Raw genomic sequence first — 15367 nt, forward strand, 5'->3', positions numbered from 1 at the left:
TCTGATAGCCATTTGTATGTCTTCATTGGAGAAGTGTCTGTTCATATCTTCTGCCCATTTTTTGATATGATTATCTGTTTTGTGTGTGTTGAGTTTGAGGAGTTCTTTATAGATCCTGGATATCAATCTTTTGTCTGTACTGTCATTTGCAAATATCTTCTCCATTCCGTGGGTTGCCTCTTTGTTTTCTTTACTGTTTCCTTTGCTGTGCAGAAGCTTTTGATTTTGATGAAGTCCCAAAAGTTTATTTTGGCTTTTGTTTCCTTTGCCTTTGGAGACATATCTTGAAAGAAGTTGCTGTGGCTGATATCGAAGAGATTACTGCCTATGTTCTCCTCTAGGATTCTGATGGATTCCTGTCTCACGTTGAGGTCTTTTATCCATTTTGAGTTTATCTTTGTGTACGGTGTAAGAGAATGGTCGAGTTTCATTCTTGTACATATAGCTGTCCAGTTTTCCCAGCACCATTTATTGAAGAGACTGTCTTTTTTCCACTGTATATTTTTTCCTGTTTTGTCAAAGATTAACTGACCATAGAGTTAAAGCTTTCATACATATTGCCATTTTGCTGTCCCAATTTTTCCAATGTATAATGATACTAGAGATGTTTCACAGCAGCAGAACAGCATCTAGTATTATAATAATAGAGTGTCTATCATTTATTGAGTGCTTCCATGTACTGGACCCATTCTAAGTGATATCTTAGTCTAAGTTTAAATCAAAAAACTAAATCAAGAGGTTCAAGGTTAAAGGTCTTATGGATTTGGGATGATGATTATGTGTTGATGTAGGTTCATCCTTGGTTTAAAAAAAATTACCATTCTGATAAGTGATGTTGATGATGAGGGAAGTTATGTATGTGTAGGGCCAGGGGATACATGGGAAATCTCTGTACCTTTCTCTCGACTTTGCTGTAAACCTAAAACTGCTCCAAAAAAAAAAAAAATCTTTAAAAAGAAATTAATGGCCCAAGACAGAAATTCAGGAGGTCTAATAGCCTGCTGAACAGGATGCAAACTTTGCTGTATGTGCAAATGCAATTTTTCTAGGAAAAAGGTGCATAGAGATCAACCATTTCTCAGAAAGGTGGCTGATCTTTAGAATTCCCATATGACCTTAACTGTTCATTTTAGCTCATCCCCAAGTATTTTAATTCTGGTTGTTTCCAATAAACCTGATACCATCTAATGCTCCTTTTAGACATCCATGTATAGAGATATTTCTGCTTGGCACTGCCAGACGCAAACTCCCTATCAGAAGTCCTATTTCCAGGCTTACCCAGAAACTAGCTTTGGGATTCAAAGCTTCAGGAAATTAAAGTAAGATTGGGGAGACACAAGGTTTTTACCTTATCCAGACCATCGATGTCATTGGGCAGCAACACAAACATGGTTAAGTCATTGTTTTTATATGGAATCCCCAGGATTTGGGCTTGTAAGTCCTCCAGGAAAGTGAAGCTAAAAGAATGGCACTGTGTCATCATTGGCACAGATTTGCTTGTACTCTGCAACAAAATAACAGAGCATGCCTTGTCAAAAGAGGCATAAGATGACCAAGTTAGCTCAGCAAAATAATTAGCTCAACAGAAAACAATGCTAAAGATCAGAGCCTCAGAGTCGCCTTTGCTATCTACCACATTTGCTCAATATGACTTTAGATTTTACATTCCATGTATAAACACAACACATAAATAAATAAAGGACCATACCTTATTCAACCAAAATTCCTCCTCCTTGGTATTTTCTTTCTTAAACTCCTTGTCCCATTGCCCTTTAAAATAAACTATGTTCACCAGCACCAGCTTGGTGAAGCTGTTTAGAGAACCATCTGGAAACAGGTCCTTGATTTTTTCTGGAAACGAACAACAACAAAAAAATTGGCCCATCTTCAAAACCACAAGTGCTATGCATGGCAGATATGATGAAGATGGACTTGACTCATCATTAAAAACTCAGCCAGGTCAGCACCTGAAGGCTTTGCCGACAACAGGTTTGCTGGCAGAATCGTAGGGAGGTTCTCACTTTGCCCATCTCCTATTTATCCCATTGGATAAATTGAGGTGTGACGGTTAAGAGTTCAAGCTCTGGGATCAGATTGCCTCTGTTAGCATCCAGTTTTGCCTCTTACAGGTTGAGGAATCTCAGACAAGTTATTTAAGCTCTCTGTGCCTCAGTTTCCAAATCTGTAAAACAGGAATAAAACCTGCCTCATAGAGTTATTTCAAGGAATAAATGAATTAATATGTGTAAAGCACTTATAGTTATCTGGCTCTTAAGAAGCATTCAGTGAGTGTTACCTGTTACTATTTTTACCCATTTGATATAGTTACCAGCCAAAACTTAGAGATTTATTCTATTACTGGAAAAAGGTGCTAATGTTTTTGTCCCTGGGATTAGCCTATTCCACACTAAATACTGCCTTCAATCAACCATTTGATAGGCCCTCTTTTTTCCTGCTCTTTCAAATTTTATTTCATTTTTTGGACTAAGTATAAAGACCCAAAAATGGACTGTGAAATAATAATGTCTTCCTAATAACTGGAATTTTTAAAAAATGTATTTTGAAACTCTAACACTAAAGTATCAGCTCTTGCTCCCTAAGGTCTATTTCCATATTAATAGTCCCATCTGGTGTTTCTTAAGCATTTGCCTCATGCTAGGGGATAAAGAGGGAGGAAGAAGTGAAGGCTCTGTCAAGCTCTCTGTTGTGGATGAGGCTGAAAGTTATCACCACTGCATAACACTCAAGTGGAGATGAAGCCTGGGCAGCCCCAGCTACAGGTAGTAAAAGGCAAGTCTTGATGGGAAGAGACTGAAAGTTTCTCACTTGACAAAGAGAAAGGAAAAACCCTGTGACATTTCCACTTATGGACCCAGAATCAGAAAGGAAGGATCTGATATAAAGGAAAGATGTGAACCCAACAGAGACAGGAGTCCAGTTTCAGGAGCCCCAAAGATACCATGATCCACAACCTTGTGCAAATCATTCTCCACTATGTGTTTCCAAGAAGTTGGCTTTCTTTGGTCCCTCTCTGGTGCCCCTCAGCTCCCTCCCATTTGCTGAGACCATTCCACCATCTGTAGGGTTTTTTTCCATTCCTTGAGCCCAGTGCTGTCCTTCTAACCCTGAAAAATTTATCTCAAGTTTTCACCTCCCCAAATCTTGTACAGCCTGGCCCCACACGCAGTGTCAAGTTCAGGTCTTCTCTCAGAGCAGGTACTCAAGAAGTGTTTTATGTTGAATGACCGATCCATACTCTACCATTTGTTTGGCTTTCAACCCAGGAGTTAATCTTTTTTCGAGTTTCATCTGCTGCATTTACAAAATCAACAGGTTCCAGAGAGGCATGGTAATATTTTTCCACGTAATCTAAGTATTTCTTTAGGAGGAACAGAGAAAGAATACAAAGATTGAAAATTCAATCTATATATTTCCTACATATCTAAATAAATGTGTTTCTGTATTAAGATGACTAATATTGTTAGCAGGGAATTTGGGACCTGGGCAAATCACTTTGAATACTTCCATACACGTTTTTTGCAGGTGCAATAGGGTTAAGGCAAAACTCAGAATCAGACTGCCAGAATTAAAAAGAAACTCTCAAAGAGTGTGGATGTCTGGAGAACAGGCAGGGGAACACACTCAGTGATATGGGCTAAACCAAGCCATCAGCTTAGGCAGTATGTCTTCAGGACCCACAGTCCTAAAAGGGCCATTGGCCATTCATGAATACCACTCAGAGATGTGGTGGACACAGCAAAACTTACTTGAAGGAAGAGGTATGTCTTTTCTCCAAATAGCTTGTTGGTTATTTTTAGTTCATAATCACTAGTGGGTTTGCATATCTCATCCAAAAACTCTTGGAATTGATAATGTATTTCTTCTGTCTTGTCAATCTTGCCAATCTTCAAAATCAAAACAAAATATACATTATGTATACATACATATATATGTATATGTACATATGTATCTGTATACATATATATGTATACATACATATATATGTATATGTACATATGTATCTGTATACATATATATGTATAATGTGCTGTATTCTTACAATAAAGTAGGCTTAAGAAAAGAAAATGTTATTAAGGAAATCCTAAGGAAGAGAAAATACATTTATAGTACTGTGTTACATTTATCCAAAGGAAATTCTCATCTAAGTGGACCTGTGCCATTCAACCCCATGTTATTCAAGGGTCAACTGTACATGAATATCAATGACTGGGGATTTCAAAGCCAGTGGGGTCAGGTCCCACTCTCTCTGTACAATTGTATGAGATTGGCCAATGCACATGGCTAAGTAGAATACATATTGGTATAATCCCATTGGCAAACAATTTGTTAATATTTAATGAAGTCAAACACACATAAACCCTACCTTCCAGGTATATACTGTAGACGATTACTGTCCCATAGAAATACAATGCAAGGCACAAATGTGAACCACATATATAATCTTAGATTTTCCGTAACTACATTCTTAAAAGTAAAAAGAAACAGAGGGAATCAAATTTAATATTATATTTTTCCAACAAAATCTATCTAAACATCATTTCAATGTAACTATAATACATAATTATATATTAATATATAAGTATTATATATTATTTCAACAAAAATAATATATAAAAATTAATAAAATATTTTACATCTGTTACATTAAAGAATGTATATTTGGTCTCTTTCTCCAATTCCTAACAGAATTTTTAAGCCTTGTAATTTGCTGAGTGATAGGGGTACCTGGAGCATCTTTTGTTTTTAATATTTGCTCTTTGATCCCAGTTCCTGACACAGAACTCCTAAATCCCTTGGAATTTCCTGGTATAGGAGCATCTTTTGTTCTAATAAAACAACTCTTGGTAGGATCCTGAACAGCTTCAAGGGGGAGTGTGGGGGGAGCTGGTCACCAGAAAAGACCAAACCATAATTACAAGCTAAGAATTTTCAGGCCCATCTCCCATCTTCCAGGAAAAGGAGAAGGGCTAGAGACAGAGCTAATAATTGATCATGCCTATATGATAAAGCTTTCATAAAAAATCCTGAACTACAGTGTTTAACATTCATGTGTTGGGGGGGGTGATAACTCCAAAGTCTGCAGGGATAGAGCTCTTGCTCTTGGGACAATTTGAGACCTAACCCTATATAACTCTTCATCTGCCTGTTCAGTTGTATCCTTTACAGTAAACTAGTGTTTCCCTGAGTTCTGTGGGACATTATAGCAAATTATCAAACCTAAGTAGGGGGTAATGGGATTCTGTGGTTTATAGCCAAGTTGGAGAGAAGTGTGGGTAATCTGGGAACTCACTTCCTTGCAATTGGCATCTGAAGTAGGGCAAGTCTCGTGGAATGGAGCCCTTAATGTTTGGGGTCTGCTCTGACTGCAGGCAGTTAATATCACAATTGTTTAATGTGAGGAGAAAAAAATACCCACATTTGGTGTCAGAAGTGTGAGTAGTAAAGCAGTTTTCCTTCAACAAATCTTACAATCGTCAACATCTCCTACTAAGATCTTGAAATTCAGTTTTTAAAAGCAAAGTTCAGAATACTCTGAATTCATGTAATATAATCAAATGTACATCTGGCATATCTTTGGGCAGCTCATTCTACTCATCTGTTTTCTCGTCTATTAAGAAAGGAGATTAGAGTGGATGGCCTCCAAGACAGGCTCCAGTCCTAATATCCGTTCAGTCAGTAATTTTATTATTTTTTGTACCTCTGTGGCTCACAGAAAATTCCTGAGGAATGGACAGAGTGCTATGCAGAGCCATACAGTTTGTGACCTGCACAAAGCTGGAATTCAACCCTCAGCCCCATCACCAAGCCAGGAGTGGGCACCTATCCAATGGGGTGTTTGTTTTTCTAATTCCCATAAAGATTCTGTACAAGCTACTAGACTTGAGAGGGAGAAGGATCTGAAAACAACTGTGTTTCTTGATTGAGTGGACAGTGGAGCAGCTGTGTGACCCAATTCTGTTGCACAAATTTTGTGAGGAAGCCTGACTCTCCACATATGCCACAGAGTCAACCAGACAACCTGGCCATGTGGGACTGTGAAATGAACAGCTCATATTGCTGGGTGATTGGAGCTATGATTTTATGAGCATCTAGGATTGAGCTATGACTACTGTCAGGCAGATGTGTCCCTCCTGAAAGCTCTAACCATCTCCAGGTTCCAGCCCTGACCAATGAACTTCCCCACGTTTGAGCAGATTATCCTTTAGGTAAGGAATACTACATTCCTAGAGCTGGAAGAGACCCTAAGAAGTCAGTGGTCCTGTGCTAATATATTTTTAAAATAAAATATCAACAAGGGGACTTAAAATAAAAATGGAATGTAGTAATAGCATTGCCTATTACCACCACCATCATTACTGGGTGAGTCACCAGTGTGTTCCAGACACTCCACTGGACACATCATGGAGGCTCAAAGAAAATAACTTGCCCAAGGTAGCATGGCTATTAAGTCACTAGGTCAGGATTTGAACTCAAATCTGTTTGATTCTTAAACCCATTCACACTGCCACAGGGACTTTGCAGTCTATGAACACTTAACATCAGAGTGGTCAAGGTGCTTTAAAGTCTCCTCAAGGCATGTGGGTGGCTCAGTCGGTTGAGCATCTGACCCTTGGTTTCAGCTCGGGTCATGATCTCAGAATCCTGAGATCATGCCTCACATCACGGGCTCTTTCTCTCCCTCTCCCTCTCCCTCTGCCTCTCCCCCAGTTCGTGCTCTCTCTCCCCATCTCTAAATAAGTAAATCTTTTTTAAAAAGTCTCCCCTTAATATTAAGGGTGTATTATTGTAAAATACTAGCAACCCCACTTGGCTGCAGTGTTTGTAATTGCTTAAAAATAAGTATAAACTATTAGCTCTCCTACACATTTTCCCAGGGAGCCCACATCAACGAAGCAGCCATCCTGAAGGTTGCAACACCTGTCTCCTCACCATTTTTTCTTCGGTTTTGACTCTTGAGCTCTCTGCGTCTTTTTCAGAGAAAAGCATCTGGAAGGGACAGAAAATAGTCTGGTTGTGGTCAGAACAGAGAAACCCTCACACAGAATTAGTAAAATGTTAAAGAAACTTCAGTGGTAAACAGGTCATATTTCTCTCCTTTGCAAAATCAAGCAAAGGTCTCAACCATTGATCTCGCCTACGGTGGTTTGGCCATTCATGTATTGATATTTGATGTGTCATTTATGGCCCAGTGGGGACTACGCAACTTCTTCAAGTAGGTTCTGTTCTTCACACTCTATATTTAATTATGAGGTTAATGACTTTGAACAAGGCCACATCAATCCCCACTCAAAGGAATTTCAAGCACCAGAGAGCAGATGGCATGGCGATGTTTGGAGAAGGAGGAAGACTTCCCTGACAGATCTGAAATTGCTCTGTGTCTTCATATGCATTCTTGGTTTCCCAATCCCATTTCAAAGTAATGCTGGCTGGCTGCCCCCAGAGACCAGCCCGTGTGGGACAGCAGTGAGAGCCTCCCTACCTTCTGTAACTGGACCGCGGCAGCTTCTCGGGCCTCCAGGATGAGCATGCCAATGGCAGCTGAAATGCCCACAGGGGAAAAGAAGATGTTGCCATCTTGTATTTTATTCAGCTTTTGGAAGAGATTAAACCCAAACTGAGTGTATGCTGCACCAGGCGAATCCATGAAGATTCCAGCAAGATCTGGAACAACAACAGTCAAAAACCAAACAAGAACATCTCACTTATTTGAATTGCTTTATATCACAGGAGCCCTTCCTGCTTCTCTTCCCCTCCCTGCAGTGATTCAGAAAATAGAGATTTTCACCCTCCCAGGGAAAACTCACTGCAGTCAGCTTCTCCCCACTCTCTCGGTCTTCTCTGAGCAGGAGACATGAATCAATCTGGCGGCATACAGTGTTTCTGTTCTCATTTCCCCAGGCAGCAGGGTTAACGCCTAAATGGTTTCCTTCTCTCTCGTCCTCTCCCAGAGCCTGCCTGTATCTGCCTGCCCACTGCCTCCTCCTGTGCTAATCTTCCCCGGGCAGGCCCAGCCCTTGCCTATTCCTGTCTAGCTGTCCAGCTGCTGGCCCATGGCCAGACCAGGGGAAGGCCTAGGAATCCCTGCCGACCTCAGGTCCAAGCAGTGTTCTCCAATCCAGCCTTAAAATAATAAAGCCAATATTGGCTCCTCAATCTTTTCTATTTCTCAAGATTGAGATCTAGTGCAGAGAATGGCATGTTACATCCATTCTCTGAAACCCCAATCCCTAACTGCATGCAAACTTGACTCTGGACTGAATTTTCCCTGAGGGACAAAGATATAACTCTTTGCCATGGATTATTAAGTAGGAGCGAGAGTGTTTTCTTTTCTATACTTTTCTGTATTGTTTCAGGCTTGTACCATGAGTTCATATTACTTTCATTATCTCACACAAAAAGAAATAATTTTGAAGAGCAATTAATATTTACCAAAATAAATAAAACACACTTTGGGGCGCCTGGGTGGTTCAGTGGGTTAAGCCTCTGCCTTTGGCTCCGGTCATGGTCTCAGGGTCCTGGGATCGAGCCCCGCATCGGGTTCTCTGCTTGGCAGGGAGCCTGCTTCCCCCAATCTCTCTTCCTGCCTCTTTGCCTACTTGTGATCTCTCTCTGTGTCAAATAAATAAAATCTTTTTAAAAATAAATAAACAAATAAAACACACTTTATAATTTCTTCCCCACCAGCTATGTTATAAGTAGTTTACAAAGGCTTTCAGAAAAATCCTAAAACAAGAATGAGATTAATGCAGAATAAAATTTTTTGCAAGCTTAAATACTTTGAAGGGTTTTGGTCATCAAGGGCCCATCCCTGCTAAGGCATCCTATATCTGTTGTTAAAACCCCCAAGTTGCCTTGTGGGGATTCCTTGCAAGTTAACTGAGAAATAAAATGAATTAATTTACTGTCAAACAAGATGAAGATGCACTGTCATGGCTGTGTAGGCTCTGCTTTAAATAAAACCAGCCCAAGGAAAACTATGCACAACAAAACTGCTTCTCTCCAATCAACAAACCTCAAGTGTTCTTAAAACACAGAAGTCTTCAATTAAAGCCAAAGAAAGAACTTACCTGATTTTTGAAGAGACAGAGGTGGCTGACAAGGAACCAGGAAACATATGTAACATGAGTTGTTGAGATCTTAAATTTATAGTGCTCTCTCTGCCTCTCCCTAGTCATTATCGTTGCCCTTCCAGTGAAACAACCTTTGATTTCTCAATGACGATTTCCCTAATAAAAATTAGGATACAAGGTTTTTGACAAAACTGAGGATTGGATTTCCTATTTCTTCCACTCGTAGCCATAAAGTTATGCACTTGTCAGCAATTGTTCTGGGAACTCAAAAAGGGTGCACCTTATGACGTAGAGGAATAGAGTGTAAATTCTTGAATTCCCTTATAAAGGATTTTGGAATTCCAAACATAAAGAGATAAAAATCAACCAGACAGCAAAATAAGACTAAAAGCAGGAGCTCAACTCAGGACAAAATGGCCAAGTCAAGTGAATTTTGGGCCCAGGTGGAAAGACCATGAAAGGGCCTTCCTCCCCAGTGATCTTAGGGATCCTCTGGAAAAAATTGTTCAGAGCACTGGTTCTCCATTTTAGATACACATTAAAATCTCCTGGGAAACAAACAAACAAAAACAATGCCCAGACAACTTAAGTGAGCATTTTCTAGGGTGAGAATAAGACATTGGAATTTTTATCACCCCAGGTGATTACGATGTGCAGCCAAGGTTGGAAACCACTGGTTTATAGCTTAACGAAGATCTGATTTAATGCATACTTTACTCACCGTGGGTGTACAAGGCTGGGTCCTGACAAGCCCAGTCTCTGCAATAAAGTTAACTTAGCAGTTGTATTATTAAGATATCAAATGAAAAGAAGAAAATGAAAGAAAGCTATCTTGCTAGAAAAGAACCAGAAAAATTAGTGAGAAATTTGGGGCAGGCAGTGACCACACACATATACACACCACCCACCACTCTTGTTCCCAAGCATTCTTTCCATGAATTATGAAATCCCTCATTTTAGTTGACTCAGTAAACATTTGCTGAGCATCTACTATGTACCAAACACTGGGCTAAGGACCAATAATTCATAAACATCCAACAAGCTCCCTGATTTCAGGAAAACACTATTTAAAAAAATCCATAAATTACATCTCCAAATTCCAGTTATTTTCTGCTAATCCAGAGGTATCCCCATTGTCTCTACTAGTCCATTTAAGAAACAATGTTTCTACTAGGTATTTATCCAAAAGATACAAACATAGTGATTCAAAGGGACACAAGCAACCCAATGTTTATAGCAGCAATGTCCACAACTGCCAAAATATGGAAAAGAGCCCAGATATACATCTACAGATGAATAGATAAAGAAGAGGTGATATGTGTGTGTGTGTGTGTGTGTGTGTGTGTGTGTGTGTGCGTAGAGGGGGGGGGAGAGAATATTACTCAGCCATCAAAAAGAATGAAATCTTGCCATTTGCAATGATGTGGATAGAACTAGAGAGTATTATGCTAATTGAAATAAGTCAATCAGAGAGAGACAAATACCATATGATTTCACTCATGTGGCGAATTTAAGAAACAAAACAGCTAAACATAGGGGAAGGGAAAGAAAAATAAAACAAGAGGAAAACAGAGAGGGAGGCAAACCATAGAGACTCTTCACTATAGAGAACAAACCAAGAAGTCCTAGATGGGAGATTGGTGGGGGAATGTGATGGGCATTAAGGAGGGTGATGGGCATTAAGGAGGGCACCTGATGTAATGCACACTAGGTTTTGTGTGTAACTGATGAGTCACTGAATTCTACCTCTGAAACTGTATGTTAATACACTGTATGTTAATTAAATTGAATTGACATAAAAAATTAAAAAAATAAACAGTTCTTGGACTATTCTCAGCTTTAGTCTTGGGTAAAGGGTATGAAGACTTGTCATTGTTGCCAAGAAACAAATCGTAGAAGGACATCTTAACTCTTCCCTCTCACCTGCAAGTCTGCCAAAGGAAGTAGCTCAGTGATACACCTTCTAAGGGCACGGGTAATATATGTGCCAATCTCAACACTCACAATTCACCTTCTGTTTTTTAATATTCTCATTACAGCTCTTTAAGCAAACTCAAAACAGTATTTAATTAATTTTACCTTCTCATTGTCACTGAGAGATACACCAATTGAGTAAGATTTGGAAAGAATCAGCATGTGGTTATGGAGTTAAGACTGGATGCCATTGAAATGAAGATGCTGGTTTTTTTAAAATGATATGAAATCTTTGAGTTGGCAATAATGCTTTATGTTTGAACATGCCTATCAGTATTTGCCTTCTAATTCCTTTTTCTGTGACCCTAGACCCCCTGTTTGATGGCCCAGCTACCTCCACAAGACTACTGCTTTGTCCTAATGCATTTTCTCTACCAGGCACTTTCACAGGGAAGCCTAGCTTTCCCCTGCGGACCACACATTCCACATTCTTCGCTGAGACCACTACTCTTATCTTGGGTTCAGGAAGCAAGGTTCCCATGCTTCGTGCCATGCTCTTGCTCCGCATGAAGCATTTCTTCCTTTGATCACCTTCAGTGTTCCCCTTAGAGACTTACCCCTTCTTTCCCCAACCATATCTCCCCCCATCCACCACTCTGCACATACAAGTTCTTCCTGTCTTCTCTAACCCCACCACCCCTCTGTATATCTTCACAGTCCATGCTGGGGGCATTTCCCACTTTCCTGACCCTCCCCTTCCCTCTCCTCTGTGATCCACATACATGGTCACACTTTGGGTGTCATCACCACCAGGAACTGCTCCTACTGGGAATTACTGGCCTCCAAAATTCTCCCCTCTGGTTACAGATTCTCATCCTTGTTCTTCCTAAACCTAATCTTCAATGTCATCACAGCCTCCAATGGCTGGACCCCTCCCTAACCTACTATTTCATCAGCTCTCTCCTCCCAGTATCAAAAATGTTCCAATGGTAGAAAATACATTGACACTTGGAAACCATAAAATTGGTTCCAGTGCTTCCAAGTGAGGACATGAAAATAATTAAGCCCTGAACCAGAGTACTCAGGGGTTCCCCACCTATCCCAAGTTTGGGCACAACCTCTGCACATCTGATATTGACTGATAGTGACTGATATTGGCATGTGACATTTTTCTTCTTCAAGCCTTTAATGTAATGGTTGCTGCTGGGTCCCAAGCAGATTCCCTTTGCCAGCCAGTGTTCCTGTCATGAGGCTGCCGTTCTGGCTGACAATTCAACTGGGAGCCACGCAGCACACCACCCCCAGCCAGGGCACACCTCAGCTGTGACTCACTGGCATAAGGATATAAAAGGACAGGACAGTCCCCTTGCGACAAAACAGGACTCATTTTGTAGTGTAATTTGTCCTCCAGAGCTTCAGCCACAGGATCAGAGTGAATCCAGCCTGTAGCTGAGACATGATTGATGAACAGGTTTCCCTTCCCTGTCCTGCTTCTCTCAAGGAAACCCTCTCCTCTTCTCCCCACCCAGAAAACTCCCTGAACAAGAACTCCTCTATCTGCAGCACTGCTTCTAGAGAAGCTAACCAAGACCACGTGTCTTCATATCTATCCCAAGTTTTCTCACTGTTTTTGCTTTCTAAACATTCCTTGGAAATTCTTGCACACAATCTCCTTTAGATGAGCTTTTCCAAGGCCTATGGAAATTTCCCTGGAGATTTAGATTGGAACATTTAGAACTGATACATCAATGTAGGAGGTATTGTCCACTTTACATACTGAGCCAGGGATATGTTCCTCTTACACGTTCCTCAGTAGAGTTCATAGATAGAAAGGAATGGAGGAAATAAGGAGATGGAAAACCAGTTTTGTCTTTGTGAGCAAAAATGAAACAATTATGCCCACTATCACTGCTCCCCTTCAAAACTGAACCAGGGCTGGAAGAAAGAATAGGGGGAAAAAAGATGAATTCAGCAAATGTGACAACGCAACTGATTAAGTTTCAAGACCCAAAACAAAATAAAATTATTCACAGAGGAATTGACACACACATTATAAGAATTTAAAGGTGAGTATAGCAAAATTGCTGAATACAAGGTCACTATTAAAAATATCAAATACTGTTTATAAACTAGCAACATACAGTTCAAAAATGAAAAATTTTTAAGTGTATGCTTTGAAAGAGTACCCAAAACCATCACATTTCTAGTAAAAATGAAAGATGGGTAAGCCTCCCTCCAAAAATAATCCAGGAAACTTGGGAAGACCTAAATTGATGGAGGACTATGTTTCATTTATGGTTTGGAAGACTCAGTATTGCAAAGATGTCGATTCTGTCAAAATTGGTCACTGTAATCTCAGTTGAAATCCCAGGAGTTTCTGGGTTTTTTGTTTTGTTTGTTTGTTTGTTTGTTTGTTTTTTCAAAAAAATTGACCAGCTGATTCAGAGAGCCAAAAATAACCAAAACACTCCTGGAGAAGGAAGAGGAGGTAAGATCTGTTCTATCAGGTAGCAAGACTTGTCATTAAATAATTAAGTGTGATTTGGCCAAAGGATAGGGCAGAAGAAAGGCCCAGAAAAGTATCTGTGCATATATGCTCACTCAATTTTTTTCCAAGTATTGCTGCAGAGCAATGGGGAGAAAGTGGTGTTTTCAATAAATTATGCTGAGGCAGTTGGATATCCATTAGGAAAAAATAAATCTTGACTACTGCCTCATACCATATGCAAAATATCAATTCTAAATGACCTACAGAGCTAAATGAAACACAACAAAAACATTAGCATGAATAGTAAAGTTTAATAAATTGGACTACGTAAAAGATAAAACTTTCTCTAATCAAAAGGCATTATTAAAGTTCAACATATACCTACTCTATGACCTAGCAATTCCACCTCAGATACACACCCAGTAGAAATGTGCACTCATGGGCACCAAAAGATACATATGATGGTAGAACATAGACATAAATTATGGTGCATTCACACAATGAAATACTATATAGCCACAATAAGAATGAACTAAAGCTATAGATGACAAAATGGTTGAGCATCAGAAACAATATTGATTAAAAGAAGCCAAATGCAAAATAATATAGACTGTATGATTCTATTCATATGAAGTTCAAAAGCAGGCAAAACTTGACTATAGTGCTGCCAGTCAGCATAATGGTTATACTTTGAAGAGGACGAAGAAAGTAAGAATTGAAAAATTATATGGGGGGACAGGAGAAACTTTGGAGTAATGATAATGTTATATATATTTTTTTTTTACCTGGACGGTGGTTACATGGATATTCACTGTTTGACAAATCATTGAACTCTATGTTTGTATTTTTAGTATATTCGTGTTATTCATCACACAGAAACACATGTATATTAGATTTATTCATAAATATTTTATAGTTTTGATATTTTTGTGAATAGGGTCTTTGGTTTTTCCATTCATTTATTCAACCAGTATTATTTGAGCATCTTTCCTGTGTCAGATACTGGTTTAAGTACAGAGAAAAAACAATGAATAAGATGTAAAAGAGCACTTCTCTCATCAGATTGACATTCTACTGGGGAGATGCAGACTCTAAGTAAACAAATGAATGAATAACAAGAAAATCTCAAATAGAACTAAATGCAATGAATTAACCAAACTGTTGAACTTCCAAGTAGCTATTGCTGGTGTATAAGAAGGCTTTTTTTTGTTTTGTTTTAAATTTCGGGTAACTAGCTAACTAACTGTCTTGGAGAACTTCCTTACTTGGTAAACTGTCAGCTAACTCACTTGGAATCTTTTAGAAAGAAGACATACAAATGGCTAGCAGACATATGAAAAAATGTTGATCATCATTAGCCATCAGGGAAATTCAAATTAAAACCACATTGAGATACCACCTATAGCAGTTAGAATGGCAAAGATTAACAAGGTAGGAAACAACAAGTGTTGGAGAGGATGTGGAGAAAAGGGAACCCTCTTAAACTGTTTGTGGGAATGCAAGTTGGTGCAGCCACTTTGGAAAACGGTGTGGAATCCCTTAAAAAATTAAAAATAGAGCTACAATATGACCCAGCAATTGCACTACTGGGTATTTACCCCAAAGATACAGATGTAGTGAAAAGAAGGGCCAAATGTATCCCAATGTTCATAGCAGCAATGTCCACAATAGCCAAACTGTGGAAAGAGCCAAGATGCCCTTCGACAGACAAATGGATAAAGAAGACATGGTCCATATATATGTATATATAAGGAAGATGTGGTCCATAGATACAATGGAATATTACTTAGCCATCAGAAAGGATGAATACCCAACTTTTGCATCAACATAGCTGGGACTGGAGGAGGTTATGCTGAGTGAGCTAAGTCAAGCA

At 39.4% G+C, this 15367-nt stretch overlaps 1 protein-coding gene across 1 annotated transcript in view; it reads right to left on the minus strand.

The window, feature by feature from the left end:
• The window catches only part of SERPINB13 (serpin family B member 13), a 9126-nt gene extending 1259 nt beyond the window's left edge, over positions 1-7867 (minus strand). Inside the window, exons 1-6 of the mRNA XM_032872166.1 lie at positions 7827-7867; positions 7502-7683; positions 3768-3905; positions 3262-3379; positions 1709-1851; positions 1349-1504 (exon numbers count right to left, since the gene is read on the minus strand). Of these exons, the coding sequence (XP_032728057.1) occupies positions 1349-1504; positions 1709-1851; positions 3262-3379; positions 3768-3905; positions 7502-7666 (720 nt within the window). The 5' untranslated portion in view covers positions 7667-7683; positions 7827-7867. The remainder of the gene's footprint in view (positions 1-1348; positions 1505-1708; positions 1852-3261; positions 3380-3767; positions 3906-7501; positions 7684-7826) is intronic.
• Between the last annotated feature and the right edge of the window lie 7500 nt (positions 7868-15367).

This window comes from Lontra canadensis, unplaced genomic scaffold (assembly GCF_010015895.1).
Source record: "Lontra canadensis isolate GAN:19392208 unplaced genomic scaffold, GSC_riverotter_1.0 scaffold44, whole genome shotgun sequence".
NCBI lineage: Eukaryota > Metazoa > Chordata > Mammalia > Carnivora > Mustelidae > Lontra > Lontra canadensis.